The sequence below is a fragment of the Myotis nattereri genome (assembly GCF_964212035.1).
Source record: "Myotis nattereri genome assembly, chromosome: Y".
Taxonomy (NCBI): Eukaryota; Metazoa; Chordata; class Mammalia; order Chiroptera; family Vespertilionidae; genus Myotis; species Myotis nattereri.
Genome location: NC_138094.1, coordinates 7,647,154 through 7,667,072, shown reverse-complemented (window position 1 = coordinate 7,667,072; position 19,919 = coordinate 7,647,154). Strand labels below are relative to the sequence as shown.

Below are 19,919 nucleotides of genomic sequence, written 5' to 3'. Positions count from 1 at the left end.
TTATAAAGCCACCATTCTCAAAACTGCCTGCTACTGCCACTAGAAAAGACATATACTCCACTGAAACAGAACAGAGAACCCAGAAGTGGACCCAAGTCATTACGCTCTATTATTAATTTACAAAGGAGGCAAGAGCATACAATGGAGTCAAGACAGTCTCTTCAATAAATGTTAGGAAAATTAGAAAGATACATGCAAAATAATGAAACTGGACCACCAACTTACACCATTCACAAAAATAAACTCAGAATGGATCTACTTAAACATCAGATGAGAATCTATAAAAAAAAAAAAAACAACTTATAAGATTGCCTATGTAGCAATATATCAGATATGTCTTCGCAGTATCTTTATTGATACAGCTCCAAAGGCAATGCACACAGAGGGGAAAATAAACAAGTGGACTACGTCAAAATAAAACCTGCACAGCAAACAAAATCCTGAAGAAAACAACCAGAAAGCCCACTGCATAGGGAGAACATATTCGCCAATGGTATCTCGGATAAGTGTTGAATCTCCAAAGTTTTCAGGGAACTCACACAAATTAACAATAGGAAGATAAACAATCCAATCAAAACATGGGCAAAGGACCTAAATTAACACTTTTTAAAAGGAGACCTATAAAAGGCCAAGAGACATACAAAAAATGCTCAAAGGCACGAACAGTCCAAGCGATGCAAATCAAAATGACAATGAGGTACCATCCACACCTGTCAGAATAGCTGTCAGAAAAAAATCAACAAACCACAAGTGCTGGTGAGGATGCAGAGAAAAAGCAACCCTTGTGCACTGCTGGTGGGAATGCAGACTGCTGCAACCACTGTGGAAAACCATATAGAGATTTCTTAAAAAATTAAAAATGGAGCTGCCCTTTGACCCAGTGTTCTCTCTTCTAGGTATATATCCCAAGAAATGAGAAAGGCCAATCAGGAAAGATATATGCAACTGTATGTTCATACCAGCCCAATTTACAACAGCTAAGATTTGGAAACAGTCTAAATGCCCATTAGCAGATGCACGGATGAATAAACTGTGGAACATCTATACAATGGAATACTCTACTGCTGTAACAAAGAATGAACTCTTATAATTTGAAACAGCATGGATGGACTTGGAGAGCATTAGACTAAGCAAATTAAGCCAGTCAGAGGACGATAAATATCACATTATCTCACTCATTTGTGGAATATAATGAACAACATTAGCTGATGAACAACAAGACATCCAGACACAAAGAAGCATTGATCACACTGTCAAACCTCAGAGTAAAGTGCTTGAGGCAAATACCAACAGTAGTATGTGTGTGTGTATATGTGTGTGTGTATGTATATGTGTGTGTGTGTGTGTGTGTTTGTGTGTGTGTGTGTGTGTATGTATGGAGGGCTAATGAACTTTGACATGAACTTTGATATTCAGCAGGGAAAGACCAATAAACTTGGTGAATCATTGGTTTTTAGCCTTTTCCTGAGTCAGAGACCCCTTTGTGAATCTATTTAATACCATAGACATTTCTCTTATGTAGTTTCCAAATGGAAAGTTTTCTACATCAAACGTAAGTACAAGATCATCTTATCAAATTAATAATAAAGATTATTATTTTACACAGTACAGGGTTGCACATTCCTATACTCAAAACTAGTATTTCAAATCCAATTCTAAATAATGAAGTGTGTGTCCTTGACATTTATATAGTTAGACTAACTTTTATTTCAGTGGGAATTTTCCAAGGTGAACTGATGTCCTTTTTCCAGACGAAAGAAGGGTACATTCAGAACAAATTCTTAGTAGTTCAATAAGAATGAATCTTCACTTTAAACCTACATGATTTCCTGTTCCCAAAGTGTAACATTCTAACATAAGATCAATAGAATTGAGTTCTTCAGAGAACAGTTGAAGTGACTACAGGAAAACTGTAATGCTAAAATAGACTGAATTTAGCTTGAGGTTTAAATCCTATCCCTGTAAGGTCATTAGGAGTGTTTCACACATTACATATTGCATTCATTATTAGAAGTGCTATACCTCTTTAGCAATTACAAATCATATTGATCATCAGTATACATTCTCAATCTAATGAATGGTATCCTTTCTTTTGCTTTGAATGATATGAATGAAATTGAGGTGTATCTCTTCATTCAATGTTACTGTTTTCACATAATTAAAGGTTTCATGCTCATATTATTTTTTAATTTTTTAAAAACATTTGAGTTACAGACAGTAACTTTATGAATTTAAAGTTATTGAATTTATGGAAGTTAATATGATCACATAGGCACTCTTTATTGAATTTATGGAAGTTAATATGATCACATAGGCTTCAGGTACACAAGTCTATGATACCTCATTTGCATATTGCATTATGTGTTTACCTAAGTCAGGTAAAAACCAGGGAATCGGGCAGGAAAGTTTGCCACACCTCTGAGCCCAGAAAGGATATAAGCACCCCTATGTTCATAGCAGCACAATTCACCATAGCTAAGATCTGGAAACAGCCGAAGTGCCCATCAGCAGATGAATGGGTTAGAAAACAGCGGTACATCTACACGATGGAATACTATGCTGTTGTAAAAATGAAGGAATTCTTGCCATTTGAAGCAGCATGGATGGAACTGGACAGCATTATGCTAAGTGAAATAAGCCAATGAAGGAAAAATACCACATGATCTCACTCATTTATGGATAATAAAGACCATTATAAACTTATGAACAAAAATAGATACAGAGGCAGAGCAGCTTCAAACAGACTGTCAAACTGCATCGGGAAGGCCGGGGAGGGTTGGGGGGCAGGCGGGGAGAGTAAGAGATCACCCGAAAGACTTGTATGCATGCATATAAGCATAACCAATGGACATAAGACACTGGGAGTTAGGGAAGGCCAGGGGATTGTCAGGGCGGGGAAGAAAAAGGAGACATATGTAATACCCTTTGTAATACTTTAAGCAATAAAACAATTTAGAAAAGAGAGAAAAAAGAAATCTCAAAGTAAAGGTCATAAAAAAGAGATAAGACCAATTGCTATAATGTGCTCTGACATGCAGGGGGTAGACTCTCAATGCAAGAGCTGCCCTTGGTGGTCAGTGAGCTCCCACAAGGGCAGCACCACTCAGCTGGATCCTGTGCTGACAACTGGCAAGTGCATCAGCAGTGGCAGGAATCTCTCCCACCTCCACAGAGGCGCTAAGAATGTTTGGCAACTGGGATTAAGCCTAAGCCATCATTCAGACATCCCCTGAGGTCTTCCAGACTGACAGAGGGTGAGGGACTCCGACAAGTGTACAAAGTTCGTTCACAGGGCCACTAATATTACTAATAAACTACAAGAAGATATAACAAAATTCAAATACTTGGAGGATAAATAGTCTTTTATTAAATAAATGGAGGCCCAGGGTATGAATTCCTGCAAGGAAGCAGTCTGGTCGGCCTCCCCAGATGGGGGCAATGGGGCCAGGCTGGCTGTGGTTAGTGGCCATTGGCAGTTAACCAGAAGGCCATGCCTCCCATCTGGGCGTTAGCGCATATAGGGGGTGTGGCTGACCAGGCGGAAAGTTTGTGGGTGGTTTGCATATCAGTCCCGCCCAAAATGGGGGTTTGGGGGAAGATGGGAAGCAAGGCTGCTCAGGGATATGGCCAATTGGGGCCCAGATAAGGCTGGTTGGCTGTCGCAATGCAAGTCATAGCCACCAGCCATTCTGGTCATTCTGCCATTCCGGTTACAGGGCTTTTATGCACAAAGATAGATTACTGGATTACCAAAGAGATTAAAGAAGAAATTAAAATCATCCTGGAAATAAATGACAATTAAAAAAAATACAAAATCTATGGGAAACACTGAAAGTACTCCTTAGAGGTAACTTCCTAGCAGTACAGGCCTAACTCAAAGAACAAGAAAAACAGTTAAAAAATTATCTAACCCCCACAACTTAAAAAGTTAGAGAGTGCAACTCGCAAAGCCCAAACTGAGCAGCAGGAAGGAAATAATGAAGATCACAGCAGAAATAAATGACATAGTGGCCAAAAACTGTTCAAAAGATTAATAAAGTCATGAGCTATTTCTTTTAAAGGATAAGCCAGGTTGATTAACCTCTAGCTAGGCTCACCAACAGGACCCCAGTAAACAAAGTCAGAAATGAAAGAGGTAATATAGCAAAAGACCCCACAGATATAAAAAGGATTGTAAATAAATACTATGGACAACTCTACTCCAACAAACTGATCAACCCTGAAGAAATGGACATATTCCTAGAAAAATACAATCTTCCTAAACTCAGTTAGGAAGAATAAAACATAGGACTAGGCCAATAACTACTCAGGAAATTCAAGCAGTCACAAAAATAACTTGCAGCAAACAAAAGCCTGGGCTAGAGGGCTTCACAGGGAGTTTTACCAAGTGTTCAAAGAAAAACTAATACCTTCTTCCTCAGACTATTGCATAAAATTCAAAGAAAGTACCATTTCCAAATGCTTTCTATGAAGCCAGCATTACTCTAATCCGAAAACCAGATAGAGAAAATACAAAGATAGTAAAATGCAGGCCAATATATCTCTGATGACCATAGATGTTGCAATCCTCAACAAAACTCTAACAAATCCAATGCAACATTACATTGAAATGAGCATATACCATGCCAAAGCGGATATATTCTGGGGAAGTAGGATGAGTCCACATCCAGAAATCAATAAATGCGATGCATCACATAAACAAATTGTCAGAGATTCATATCAATTGGTGCAGGAAAAGCACTTGACAAAATCCAACACTCAATTTTGATAAAAACTCTAAGCAAACTGGGCATAGAGGGATCATACCTCAACATTATAAAAGCCTTATGTGACAAAACTACAGACAACATCATACTCAATGGGCAAAAACAATTACTCTAAGAAGAGGAACAAGACAGGGAAGCCCACTCTCACCACTTCTGTTTGACAGAGTACTGGTAGTGCTAGGCAATGCGATCAGGCAAGAAGAAGTCAAACAAGGCATGCTAAGTGGAAAAGCAGAAGTAAAACTGTCAAAATTCTCAGATGGTAGTGTGCTGTCCATAGAAATACCTAAAGATTCCATCAAAAAAACTATGAGATTTAATAAATGAATTTGTCAATGCAGCAGGGTACAAAATTAACACCCAGAATTCTATGGCTTTTTGATACACGGATAATGAACTCAGAAAGAGAAACTAAAAAAAAATAAATAAATAAAAAAATAAAAATAAAAATAATAAAAAAAATGCCATTTGCCAGTGCAACAAAAAATTAAGAAGACTAGGAATAAACTTAACTAAGCAGGCAAAAACCTGTTCTTGGAAAACTCCAGGAAATTGAAAAAAGTGATAGAGGAAGACTAAAGCAAATAGAAGAACATACCATATTCATGGTTTGGTACAATCAACATCAATACAATGTTCATAGTCCCCAAAACAATGTACAGTTTTAATGTATTCCCCATTAAAATATCAATGGCGTAACTCACAGACCTAGAAGAAAGTTTCCAAAAATTCCTATGGATTTAAAAAAAGACCCCAAAGAGTTACAGGAATCTGGACAAAGAAGAACAAGGTTGGAGGGATCACAATACCAGATATCAAGCTATATTACAAAGCCACCATTCTCAGAACTGCCTGTTACTGGCACTAAACAAGACATAAAGACCAATGGGACAGAACAGAGAACATAGAAGTCAACCCTAACCATTATGCTCAATTAATATTTGACAAAGGAGGCAAAAGCATAGAATGCAGTCTTACAGTCTCTTCAATAATTGGTGTTGGAACCTGGATGGCAGTCAGGCCTAGGCAGGTCGGGGTAGGTGGGGCCGCGGGGTGGGGTGGGGCGGGGTGGGGCTGGGCAGCTTCGCACTGGGATAGAACTCTGCTGGCACAGGCACTGCACTGGAGACTCTTGCCCTTCCCTCGGTGTCTGGGGCCTCCGGGCAGGGCCCCATGGAAGACCTTAGCCAGGCCAGCTGCAGAGAGGAGGACGCGGCGCCGGGCGCCAAGGGGTGGCCCGAACCCCCGGCCCGGGTGCAATTCCGCGTGACAAGGTTCATCATGGAGGCAGGTGTCAAGCTAGGGATGCAGTCCATTCCCCTCGCCACCGCCTGTGCCATTTACCATAAGTTCTTCTGCGAGATCAACCTGGACGCCTATGACCCCTACTTGGTCGCCATGTCTGCCCTTTACTTGGCTGGCAAAGTGGAAGAACAGCCCCTGCGAACCCGTGACATCATCAACGTGTCCAACAGGTACTTCCACCCGGGCAGCGAGCCCTTGGAGCTGGACTCCCTATTGTGCGTGATCCGGGACAGCATTGTGCAGTGCGAGCTCCTTGTGCTGCGGGTACTGCGCTTCCAAGTCTCCTTTCAGCACCCACACAGGTACCTGCTCCACTACCTGATTTCTCTCAAGAACTGGCTGAATCCTTACAGCTGGAAACGGACTCCCATCTCCATCACTGCCTGGGCCCTGCTGCGGGACAGCTACCGCGGGGGGCTGTGCTTCCGGTTCCAGGCTCAGCACATAGCGGTGGCGGTGCTCCACCTGGCCCCACACGTCTATGGGGTCCAGGTGCCCGCCGAGGCCAAGGCCGAGAAGCCATGGTGGCAGGTGTTTAGTGGCGACCTTACCAAGCCAATCATTGATAACATTGTGTCTGATCTCACTCGCATTTATACCATGGACACAGAGATCCCCAAAGGTCCTGGCCCAGGTCTGCCCAAAGAAAAGCCTGGGATGCTCAGCTGCCAGGGGAGGGTGCCACCACATCGCCATGACGGCCGGTCCCCAGAGCACTGGGTGGGAGGACTGGCTTTGTGCTGCTGGAAACAGGCCTGTGAAGGCGTTGACATGCTGCCACTTTGATTCTCAGGCTTTGACTGTGCCTGGCAGCCATGGTCCAGATGGTGATGGGCGCTGCACCTACCGCGGGCAGGAGCATGCTGCGGGCAGCTCTGAGGCCTCCAGGTCTGCTTTTGTCCTTTGAAAGGACACAGACTACAGCAGAGGTTTGGGATCAGTGGAAGGAAAATCAAAGAACGGATGGGACTGTGCCCCAGGGGATTTTTTTAAAGGCAAGATTTAGAGAAAGTATGACTCAAATAACATAGAGGACATTTTATTTTGTTTCATTAAAGATATTACAAAGCCAAAATAAAAACATAATAATTATTGGTGTTGGACTTTTAGCACAGATACATGCAAAAAAGTTAATCTAGACCACCGACTTACACCATACACAAGTATAAACTAGGAATGAATAAAGGATTTAAACGTAAGTGGGTAACCATGAAAATCTTAGAAGAAGACAAAATATCAGGAATCTGTCTCAGCAATACCTTTACTGATACAGCTCCTAGAGCAATGGAAACTGAGGAGAAAAGAAACAAATGGGATGATGTCAAATTAAAACACTTCTGCAGAGAAGGAGAAGCCAACAAATACAACAACAACAACAACAACAAAACAAGGAAGTCCACTGCCTGGGAGAAGATATTTTCCAATGTTATGTCTGATAAGGACCTATTCTCCAAAATTCATACTGAACTCATCCAATTAAACAAAAGGAAGATCAACATCCCAGTAAAAAACTGGGCACCACCAGTACGAAGGCCCCCTCCGACTTATGGTGGTCCAGTCCCTGTGATGATTATTACAGCCACAGAGGAGATGGGTATGATGGGGGGGGGGGGCAATTACTGCAACAGCCAATGGGACACCCCTGTAAGAGGTCCTGTGTCAGGGCCAGCCTGACAGGGTTGAGCCGGGCTGAGGCAGGGAGGTGGGAATTGAGAAAAGAAAGAAAGACAGGAAAGCGGGGTCGGGAGGAACCCAGTTCTCTTGATGAACTGAAGCGAGTTTATTAGCTATACAATCCTATTTATACACAACACACTGAATCGGAGGTCTGTCAAGAGGAATGTATTCTTTGTTCCTCTTAATCTCTAAGGGAGAGATACAGCAGAAGGACAAGGTCTCAGTACAGCATATCTCAGTAAATAGTTACAGACTTCTTGGTAAGCTATGAAAGACTGTTCTCATTCTACAAATGTTGCTCTCATTCTACTGATAATCGCCATCCAAACAAGTCTGGGAAAACTGTGCGGGTAAGGGTCCCAGCCTTGCTAGCCCCTGCAGGTGCAAGGACCTTGCCAGCTTACATCTGGCCCCCAACAGATCTCCCTTCTTTGTTTTTTTAGGCGAAGTTCATGTTTCAGTGTCCGACAGTTTTTTATGTGTACATGTCAGCAGTAATATTTCAGTTCTGGATGGTGGACAAATGGTGGCAATGCAGGTTCAACCCTCTCTGGTTTGGTCCTGGGCAACCTATAGCAACGCACAGCTGCTGACTGCTAGCATGATAAGGCGTCTTCACCATCTTTATTTCTGGACTGCTTCTCTTCTCATTGTCTCACGGGGCCACTGCTATTCTGTGGCTGGAGCAGTCCTGATAATTCTCTTCTGTTGCAGGAATCCACATGGTCTTGGAGTTGTTTTCTGAAAATATAAAAATGTATTCTCGACCAAAGGTTAATAAAGGAATCATATCTATAATTTATACTTGGGATTCTTTTAATTTTTGTCCAAACGATTTTCTTTTGGCTTATTTTGACACCACATATGTTTTTCATGGGTGTCTTGCTATTAGCATTATAAATGAAAAAATTAATTTTCAAATATTAAAGCAATTAAGGCATTTACTTAACAGGTTATTATTCCACTATCCCCCCTTTTTATTTTTTAATATTAGAAGGTTTTAGGAAATTTTTAGTGTAGTCTAGATAACTTTAAATTTTAATTTTTGTATAAAAATATGACTGCTTTAGGTTTATAGTATCTTAAGCAATTTGTCCATGAAATGAAAATTTTGGTTAATACTTTTTGAATAATTATTTATATTAATTAGTAAAATTTAATTAATCTGAAAACTTGACTACTATTTTACTGTTAAATTTAATACTTTAATAACAATCTTAGTTTATACTGTAAATATTAATGGAAAGGATTATTTTGCATCCTTGAGAAGGCCCTGAGCATTCCTTGTGTTAAGCTAGATTTAGATATAGGGTAGCTTCTGTTAGCCAAGTCTCTGTTATCTGGGTATCAATCTCAGCTGGGCTAAGTCTCTTTCTGTTACCTGGGTCCCGATCTGAGCTGGGCATGGGAAGCGCAGCAGCCATGGGGGCAGGAGACCTCCCTCAGAAGGGGCGAGTGTTCAAGCCCCTGCATAGTTGGGGGAGTGAGGATCTCTGCCCCACCTCTGTTGACCCCCAAGTTCTCCCCTGAGGCCCCCTGCGACTGTGCCTGTCTTAGGTCGCCCCTCCCAGAGGGGTCTTACCCGTCGTTGACTAACCAGCCATCCTCCGGGGCCAAGCAGGGTGATGTGAGGTTTAGTTCTGTCTCCTTGGTAGCGTATGCCCCTGTGGCCTCCATGCCCAGTAACTGCCTTTGGATCCCCTCGCCTGCTGGTTGGGCCCCGGCATTGATCATGGGGAACCCAGATTTCTTCTCTAGAGAGGGCCCAGCTTACGCCACTGGGCAAGAGACAGATCCATGGTACCAGCCACCATGAGGCTTCAACCTCAGTATGAACAGAGAGCTTAGGTAACAGCTGTGGGCAATTGGAAGAGAGACCCCCTTTGGTAAAAAGGGTCAAGAGAGGTCAATATAGAATGCTTAAGTGCCTTCCCAGGGGGCCTTCCACACAGTGGAAGTAATTAAATCCTTTTATGTTCTTATTAAATTGCTATCAAATATTTAAGGAATTTGTAAGTTTGTTTTGGGATAAATGTACAATATGCTGTTGTAAAATATTAAAAATTATTAATGAGCTTTTGTTATTTTAAATTATATCTTAAAATTCTACTGCTGTATTTTAAGAAATATTAAATAAGATAACTTGTTTTGCCCTTTCTTAGAGGCAAAAACTTAAAATATATATTTATTAATATTTATTTTATAAAGCTTTCTATGTGATTTCAAGTATATTAAAGTGGCTTTATTAAAAAATCATTTAAGAAAAGAGAATAAACTTTTGAAAACATTTCAGGGCCCATGAAATGTCCTAAAGTCATTCCTTGATTATAGTTTTAAAATCTAACTTAAAAAACTATTAAATATATATGTGTATATATAATTTAAAGATTATATACCTTTTATAATTATTAAGAGATATCAATTAAATTAAAACTGATCTTTGTATTTAAAAATTTTGGTTGGGATTATAGAATTTATCCTCTTTTTTCAATTAGATAAATGTTGAAATTTTTTTATAATTATATGATTTCTCCCAATTTATGTAACCAGAACTTTATACTCTTAGCTGGCAAGTTAAATATTTAGTATTTCTTAATCAGTAACATTTTTAAGAATAAACTTCAAAAATACCTGACATAATCAAATAGATTTAATTCTGTCCTCTAGATTTTTCATGAGGGACATTTAGATTAATATTTTAGCATTTTGTTATTTTAGAATATTTAATTTAATTTAGTAAACTCCTAAGCCTTGGGGTGCCATTCACTGAAAACAGGTAACTATTAAAATACAAATTAGTTACATTCTTTCTATTAAGGATGGGAAACTGAGAAGCAAGCCTCTTTTTTAAAGTTGTCACTGGCAGGAAATTTTTGGCCTAACTGCTCTGTTTCTAATAGAGCCCTTCCTCTACTAGAAATTGCTTTAGGAAGCCAGCCTTAATTTAAGGGCGGAGCCGTCTTTTACCTGGGCTACTTAGATTTTTATAATTAATATATATCAATAATTCTTGAGATTTAAATTCAATTTATTATTTTAAGGCATATTCTTTAGTAAATTCTTTTAATAGAGACAATTTTACTAACTTTCCTTTTTGGCCTTGAAATTAACCTTTTAATATTCTTTATTAGTATTTAAAAACTGTTCTTTATTATGGAAATGCCAATCCTGCTGCTAGATTCTAGCCAGCATCTTTTTTTCTTTGGGTTAAATTTTGCTATTTTTATTAGGAAATAATCAGTCTTGGGTTTTATTTTGTATATTTGTAAAGAGATTTTAGCTTGAAACTCTCTCTAAATGTCCAAAATCGGACAATGCGTGCCTCAGTTCCAAGCTAGTTTTCTCTTTACACGTGTACAGAAATCCCAGACGTATTTTTAAATTTCAGATCCGGTGGCATTTGCTGTAGCTGTATCGGAAATGCAAGGAAATCATCATTTCTTCTCTATGTGGGAGGTTTTAAATCTAATGATATTTTGTTTATTTCAGTAGGCAAGGGCAGCACCCAGGGCAGACAGAATGTCTTATTCCTATGGATCCAAGGCCCAGCCCGGCACTTCCGGGGGCTGCTCAGAATAGCCTTTGTATCTATTTTGCTCTCTGGGGTGGGCTGGGTGCTGTGCAGCCTGCTGGCCTTGAGACGGCATAAGAACAGGAGGGTAAATAGACAATGCCCCTGTTATTTGCCGTGGCTGGGCTGGCCCCTTTTGGAAGTTTCCAGACTGGTGTTGAGGCAAAGAATTTCCCTGGATATCTGTCTTAGATTTACACTCATTTGCCCAATGTTTTCCTTTTTTACATTTAGGGCATAGTCCAGGTTGTTTGGGACCTCTGCCATTTCCTTTATTAACCCCTTTATTAGAAGGACACTGTTTTGCTATGTGTCCTGTTCCTCCACAAGTAAAACACTTGTATGTTTGACTTTTCCTAGGAACTGGTGCTGCACAAGGCAGCGGAGAGCGGCGGGAACGGCCCCTGCGGCTTCTCTTTTTCTTGCCAAGAAGCTTTAATAATTCTAAAAAGTGTTCTAACATATTCTCTATATTACTACCCTCTTCAGTTCCAGCAGAAAAATATTCTTCCTCCTCTTTTGCCTGAACAATACCTGTATTATCATCATGACAGAGAGCAGCAGCTTCCTCAAAATCCTCCTCATCTTGAGGAGTTAATTATCTTTAAAAGTTACATTATTTCTTTTTAATATACTGTCTTTTTTAGACTCCTGTTTTGTGCTATCACACGGCTTCTCCCTTTTTTCTGGCTTAAGAGATGGTTGATTATGGTCATGCCTGGGATCTAAATAATCCCGTATTAAATTCCATAAGGAAATGCAGACCTCCTGAATGAATTTTAAAAAATTTTCTACTTGCTTGTCATTAACCTTAGTTCCTCTACTATTGAACATAAACTTTAACATTTGCCTATAAAGAGCATTTTCTCTAAATTCTAATTGCCCCATGCTTTACTCCCGATTATCAAAAAATTGCTCCTCCGTTACCTTAACGAGTGCACACTTTATCCGGAGGAGATCCTCACGTCGTCTCTCCAAGCCCGACGGAGTTCCTCACCGTCTTTTTCCCAGTTCCTCAGTCCCTTAGCTCGGGCGCCAGATCTGTCAGGGCCAGCCTGACAGGGTTGAGCCGGGCTGAGGCAGGGAGGTGGGAATTGAGAAAAGAAAGAAAGACAGGAAAGCGGGGTCGGGAGGAACCCAGTTCTCTTGATGAACTGAAGCGAGTTTATTAGCTATACGATCCTATTTATACACAACACACTGAATCGGAGGTCTGTCAAGAGGAATGTATTCTTTGTTCCTCTTAATCTCTAAGGGAGAGATACAGCAGAAGGACAAGGTCTCAGTACAGCATATCTCAGTAAATAGTTACAGACTTCTTGGTAAGCTATGAAAGACTGTTCTCATTCTACAAATGTTGCTCTCATTCTACTGATAATCGCCATCCAAACAAGTCTGGGAAAACTGTGCGGGTAAGAGTCCCAGCCTTGCTAGCCCCTGCAGGTGCAAGGACCTTGCCAGCTTACATCTGGCCCCCAACAGTCCTGAGTGTAGTGCAGGCGGCAATTACAGGATACACCATGTATGTAAGAGAGAGTGAATCATGCAGTACAGTGGCTCACCTTATTGGGCTCAGGGAGTCAGGGGGGGAAGCCGCTGTGACAGAAGAATTAGACACTGAAATTGAAAATGATAAGGTACAGACAAAATTTTATTGTAAGGAATTTGGCTTCTGTTATTTAAGAATGACTAAAAGGAAATGGTAGGTTTGGGGGAAGCATCAAGAATTGTTTGGAAAACCAAGATGGTGGCATATGTTAATGCTGGAGATTGCTGCCTTGAACAACCACTTCAAAAAACAACTAAAAGACGGAACGGACATCATCCAGTACCACAGGAATTCTGGCTGAGTGGAAATTCTACAACTAGGAGGAAAGAGAATATCATATCCAGACTCAGAGGAGGTGCAGTGCTGTAGTGAAATACTGAGGTGCGGAGTGCACGCAGAGTGGGCTGGAGTCGGAGGGTGCGGTTGTTGGTTTCAATCGGGAGGGAGTTTCAGACTCTGAGCTCCAGATCCGGGCGAGTCTCTAGGGACCCAGACTCAAACGGGAGAAGTGGGACTGTCTGGCTTTGGTCGGAACTCTAAGGCAGAGCCCCTAGGGATGGAACTGAGAGCAGCCATAACTGCTTGCTCTGACCCACCCTGTAGATCCCCGGGGACCTGCCCCACCCAAGCCCTGCACAGAGGCATTTGCCGGATAGCCTCAGGCAAACGCTAGATTAGCACCGCCCTAGAGATCCATCACAGAAGCTCTCCCACTGCCGACAAAGCGGAATCTCATAGCCAGTTAGCCTAGAGGTCAAATCAACCCTGGTATTGCCAACAACAATCAAGACTTAACTACAACAAGACTGCGCACAAAGACCACTAGGGGGTGCACCAAGAAAGCATAAAAAATGCAGAGACAAAGAAACAGGACAAAACTGTCAATGGAGGATATTGAGTTCAGAACCACACTTTTAAGGTCTCTTAAGAAATGTCTAGAAGCCCCCGATAAATGTAGTGAGATCCTCAAGAAATCTAATGAGACCCTCGAAGTTATGATAAAGAACCAACTAGAAATTAAGCATACACGGACTGAAATAACAAATACTATACAGACTCCCAATAGCAGACCAGAGGAGGGCAAGAATCAAGGCAAAGATTTGAAATGCAAAGAAGCAAAAACCACCCAACCAGAAAAGAAAATGAAAAAAGAATCTGAAAATATGAAGATAGTGTAAGGAGCCTCTGGGACAGCTTCAAGCATACCAACATCCGGATTATAGGGGTGCCAGAAGAAGAGAGAGAGCAAGATATTGAAAACCTATTTGAAGAAATAATGACAGAAAACTTCCCCCACCTGGTGAAAGAAATAGACTTACAGGTCCAGGAAGCACAGAGAACCCCAAACAAAAGGAATCCCAAGAGGACCACACCAAGACACATCATAATTAAAATGCCAAGAGCAAAAGACAAAGAGAGAATCTTAAAAGCAGCAAGAGAAAGAAACTCAGTTACCTACAAGGGAATACCCATACGACTGTCAGCTGATTTCTCAAACAGAAACTTTCAGGCCAGAAGGGAGTGGCAAGAAATATTCAAAGTGATGAATACCAAGAACCTACAACCAAGATTACTTTATCCAGCAAAGCTATCATTCAGAATTGAAGGTCAGATAAAGAGCTTCACAGATAAGGAAAAGCTAAAGGAGTTCATCACCACCAAACCAGGATTCTATGAAATTCTGAAAGGTATCCTTTAAGAAGAGGAAGAAGAAGAAAAAGGTAAAGATACAAATTATGAGCAACAAACATGCATCTATCAACAAGTGAATCTAAGAATCAAGTGAATAAATAATCTGGTGATCATAATAGAATCAGGGACATAGAAAGGGAATGTACTGACTATTCTTGGGGGGGGGGGAAGGGGTGTGGGAGATGCGGGAAGAGACTGGACAAAAATCATGCACCTATGGATGAGGACAGTGGGTGGGGAGTTAGGGCGGAGGGTGGGGCAGGAACTGGGAGGAGGGGAGTTAAGGGGGGAAAAAAGAGGAACAAATGTAATAATCTGAAAAATAAAGATTTAATAAAAAATAAAAAAAGAAAGAATTGTAGGTAGCATTATGAAGTTTCAGGATTGGAGGCAAGGTTTGAATTATACAAGGTTGCTTCCTAAGTGCTGATTTAAATTACAATATACTTAAATGTTTAAATTTTACATATTTTATTGTTAAAATATTCAGAATATAAGCACAACGAACAGACCAACAGAGGCAAGACACTGGGAGTGGGTGACGAGAACAAGTGACTAGGAATAGGGGAGGCCCGGGGGAGGTCAGTAGAAAAAAAGAAAGAGACACATATATTACTTTTTGTAAAACCTTAAACACTAACATTACAAAAAATTTTCAGAAGAAAGTGCTCTGCAAATGGGATTTCTTGTCTGATTTTACTACACATAAAAGCAATGTGTTTGGATGGTGAGTTATATTCATGGCCCTAAATTTCCCAGGGTGTCTATGACCATAAGTGCATAAAGTCTTTGAAGTGAACTGCATACAAAATGAAGCAGTGTGTTATTTCGTCATGGCATGCTGCCCTGTTTTCCAGTTAGGGAGGGTAAACAAATGAGGTATTCCCCTTGGAAAACCTAAATGGATAAAAGGATTGAAGAACCTCTGACAAGGTTGAAAAACAAGGATTCCTCGAGCTCTGTGGCCCACACTTCGCACCCTAAGATACTGATAAGGCGCAGGCTTCTCCCACTGGCCCCAGGAGGAAGAAAAGACCTTGGGGAAATAGGAGATGGTGGTGAGCAGCAATAGGGCAATGCGGCGTGGAAGCACAGCAGCCTAGGCCTCGGCATGAGGAAGATTCAGAGACACGAGTATAGGAAGAACATGTCATGCCAGCACCTGTTGAGGGGCTGGTGGCAAGGCCTGAAGGTGCTGTGGGAGGCCTAGAGGGAGAGTTCAGAGGAGTGGCGCATGTAATCTGCATTTACTCTGAGTGACAGTGGACATGCACACTCCCTCCTCCTGACTGAGCGCCCCCGCCTGAACTGGAATTGCACTGCCCTTGTTGTGCTGGTAGTGCTGTCTCAGGCACACACCCTGCGGCACTGGTGTCACAGGCTGTATCCCTCGCAGCATCCAGGTGTCCCTGTGAGAGAAAAGTAATGGCCCAGGAGGGAGCCTGGCAGCACACCGGGGGAGAGCCCAGGCAGGCCCTCCTCACCCGTCCTGTCTGCTCACTGGGGGCCATCTTCCTCTCATAGTTCTTCAGGGGATTGAGCCACAGGTCCTTGCTGATGATCTGGTAGGGCAAACAGGAGACCACAGGGACCTGAATAGAAACGCAAGCAGCAGGCAGACACAGGAAGCTGTATGCTGACATGGCCAGTGACATCCCACCACAGCAATCCTGCCAGATTCTGCCACACTGTGGTCAGAGAACCAGTAGAAGAAGCTGGCGCTGCTTTCCTGGATCCTGTGGCTGTAGGCTTCTCATTCACAATGCTGGTACCACTGAATTGGAGTGGCACGGGACACCCTGTATCCTGCAGGAGAGGGGTATGTGAAGCTGGGCACATTGCCTTACATCCCTGCCCACCACCAGCTGAAGCCCATGCAGGGAGCCTCCTGTTACTTGTGAGGGTGATGAGATACTCCTTCACAATCACATGGTTGTGGATGTAGGGGTTGCTGCAGAAGTACAGGCTAATGGTGCAGCAACCCCAGGGATGCCTGACTTCCCTCACATGCAGAAGGAAGGTGGATCCAGGGAGTGAAATCGCAGCCCAGTGCTCCCGCATATAGCTCTTTTCAGGGACAGGACACTTCCCCACCTGCCCTCCACCACTCCATGGAGCAGGTGGACTGACCTTCAAATTTATCATGTGGCCAAGGATGTTTTCTTCTTGGACCCTGATCATTGCCGACAACTCTGGGTGGTTGACAAACTGCTGTGGGTCAAGCAACCTGCACCTTGGGAGCTGGGCATGGACCAGCTAGAAAGAGCAGCCTGGCCTGGCCTCTCCTTCCCTTAAGGCCACTCCTTCTCCATAAAAGGCAGAAAGGGGCACAGCACCACTCTGTTTCCTGACAGACCCTGATGCCCACCAGATTGTTTTGTGCTGAGGGCTTGACAGGCTACACATCACACATTCCTGCTTCTGACTGAGGAATTGGACATAGAGACGGCCTGTAAGGCAGCATTAGTTAGTCCCAGAACAGCCCGTGCAACACAGCCCTGTCTGTGAGCATCAGCCCCTGGTGTATGCGTGCCTCTGCCTTGGAGCTCTGCCCCTGGACCCTCAGGTACCGCTTCTATGGTGCCTGTACAAGACAGAGGGTGTCTCCAGGGTCCTGGGCCTGACTGGGGTGCACTGCCCCTAGATTGTCCTCAATGTTTTTTTCTATGGGAATCATCCCCGCTTACACCGTTCTCCTGCACTGTCTCATGCTCCTTGTGATCCTGCTCCTCTACCCTTAAGGATAGAGCTGTGAGCCAGAACGCAGGGATGCACCGGATATTGAGGCTTCTCTGTTTGAAATAGGGCTTTAGCCTCTGCCGAGTCCTGCACCTGAGCCGAGAGAAGGCCCTGCTGGCTTGCTCGTTCATGGGCTCCATCTCCAATTGAAGGGGCTGGAGCACCTCCAGAGGGGACCAGGTTAACTTGGCCCCGGGCCCTGACTGGGCCTGCTCCTGCTGCACTGGCTGCTCTTCTTCTGGCTTTGCTTTGGCCTTGGACTGAGGCTCCACCTCTCCCACCTGTTCCACTGCCTCCATGGTGCACTTCTCCTCCCCCTGCAGGACAAACTGCTCCCCTGCAATTAATTGCTCCTCCATCCACCCCTCCTCCTGGTGGTCACTCCCTTGCGGGTCACCTGGAGCGTGTGCCTCCAGCCTCAGCTCTTCACTCACCACCTCCTCCTGCCTTCCCACCTGCAGATGTGGGAAAACCTACTCCCCTGCCCACATGGCCTGCCATGGCACCACCTGCAGAAGGCCCTCTGTCCACAGGACAAACTGAGCCTGTGCCTGCAACTCCTCCCCCAGGCCTTCCTTGTCTTCCCCTTGCTCCTCACTCTGGGTTCCCTGCTGCACCTCCCTCTCCTCTCCCTGCACACACTGCTCTGCAGCCACCCAGTCCTCCCCTGCACCCCACTCAAGATCTAGCCAAACTTCTTACCTGCATCCAACCTCAGCTCCAGGATCACAGCCTCCCTCACCTGCATGAAATCCTCCCTCTCCAGGCCTATTGCTTTCCTCCATACCTCCTGTGCCCTTGTGTCCTGGGTATCACCACTTTCCTGCACCGAGGTGAAGCTAAAAGCCTCCTGGGCCATCCTGCTTGCCCTGTCCTTCCTGGTGCAATGGCCCTGGGGTGCACTGTGAGTCCTCAGGCGCCCTGAAGCTGAAGGCCTCCTAGTGGAACTGAGAGGAAGCGCGCTGCCCCCAGGAGCCCCTCAGTCTCCCAACACAGCCTGACTCTGGATGCCCCCTGGCTCTGAGACTGGTGCTGTGAAGGAGCAGGTGGTGCAGAGCCTGCTGAGTCCATGCAAGGCGCTCCCTCACTGGTGCATCCATCCAGGCCCTGGTGTGCTGACTGGGTGCACACTGGGCTCATGCACAGGCGCTGGTCATGTGAGCATGTGGTACAGAAGGCACCTGGCCAGGCCCAGCCTGCAGTCTCTGGATGGGCTCCTGAAAAGTCTCCTTCAATCAAGGGCAGGGCAGTGGGCGTCACCCTGCGCAACTCCGCCCCTTAGTCACAGCCCTGGTGTATGAATCTGGCCCCTGCAGCCCCAGGTTCCTGAGGAAGCCCACCCACTTTCACACACCAAAATCCTCCCCAAAACCTGAGTGTGAAGACTGGAATGGAGAAAGGCACGCCAGGCCTTTAACAAAAGGCAAGTTTTGTTCATGTGATTGCCTCCTTTGGGAATGGGTTTCCCATTTCATTCTTGCTTGACAGGAAAATAAACTTTGTTGTGTTGAGGTTCCCCCCTCTAGAATGTTCGGATTGGCTTATGCGGTTGTCTGTGTACAAGGAAGGCTTTGGTCTACTGACAGAGTTTTGACCTTTTCCCTTTCCCAAGTGCAACCCATGCAGGGTGCTGCAGTGTGCACCTGCCTCCATACACCCCAGGCCTTAGCACCCTCCCTGGTGTGTAACTCCTCTCCTCTGCCCCACACCCCTGCTCAATTCATTGCAAGCCTGCCCCACACAGGGAGGGTGGCTCTACCTGTAAACTTTCACGTTCACAGGACAGGCCCATGGCTTCTTTTGAGCAGTGCCTCCATCTTGAAAAGGCCAGCTGTCTTCTGTCTGACCATGGCATGTCTATGTGAGTGACCGCCCAAGCCAAGGGAGTTGAGAGCCTAAGGGACAGGATCTAAAGTCGCCCCCTGCACTCCTGCCCAAATTATAATACTTGTCATCAGAAGTCAGCCATTCTTCCTTCCTCCTCCCAGAAAGAAGGGAACAACATCAGAAGGCCTTCCGAGGCCTGGTGTCTCCTCTTCTGTAGCCCTGCCACTTTCTAGGCAGGCTGAAATGCTGGAGATGCTGCTCCCACAGCCCCTTGTGAGGTCTTTGCCCAATACTATTACATTTCCCTGCTACCAACAACGCAGAGTCAGCAACACCTTGCAAGCTTCTTTATGGTTCTTTGAGTGACACTCATGTTAGGTGGCATATGCTCTCTGACTCTTCCGCAGGCGATCCTTTTCTCCTCTTTTCCTCCTGTGTAAAGGGAATGGACAGAATCCCTCAGCCAACCTTGGTGTGTGCCCACACACCGCATCGTTTCTGTCCTTCGGGGCCATATTTGATGTTCTGCTCCATCTCCTCTGAATCTGGAGTGTCCCCTTCTATACACACACACCCACACTCACAGACACTGGCATGCGCCTGAAGGTGTGTGGGGCCCCTCTGAAGCACATGTCCACAGTCAGTACACCGTGCCTTTTCCTGGCCTGTTTAACTTTCCTACCCCAGGACTTCAATAGTCTCATCCAGATCCTGCTGCCATTGCCAGCATTGTGGGCTCAGCTCAGCGGAACTGAGCGGTGGTTATAAAAACAAAGAAACGTGAATTAGAGGC

At 44.1% G+C, this 19,919-nt stretch overlaps 1 protein-coding gene across 1 annotated transcript; it reads left to right on the top strand.

Moving 5' to 3' along the window:
* Nucleotides 1–5,939: 5,939 nt before the first annotated feature.
* Nucleotides 5,940–17,307, top strand: LOC308512313 (cyclin-Q-like; the record flags this gene model as incomplete). The annotated part of the gene is made up of 2 exons (XM_081082096.1): nucleotides 5,940–6,705; nucleotides 17,303–17,307. 2 exons carry the CDS (start codon nucleotides 5,940–5,942, stop codon nucleotides 17,305–17,307), a joined length of 771 nt encoding a protein of 256 aa, XP_080938222.1.
* Nucleotides 17,308–19,919: the final 2,612 nt, after the last annotated feature.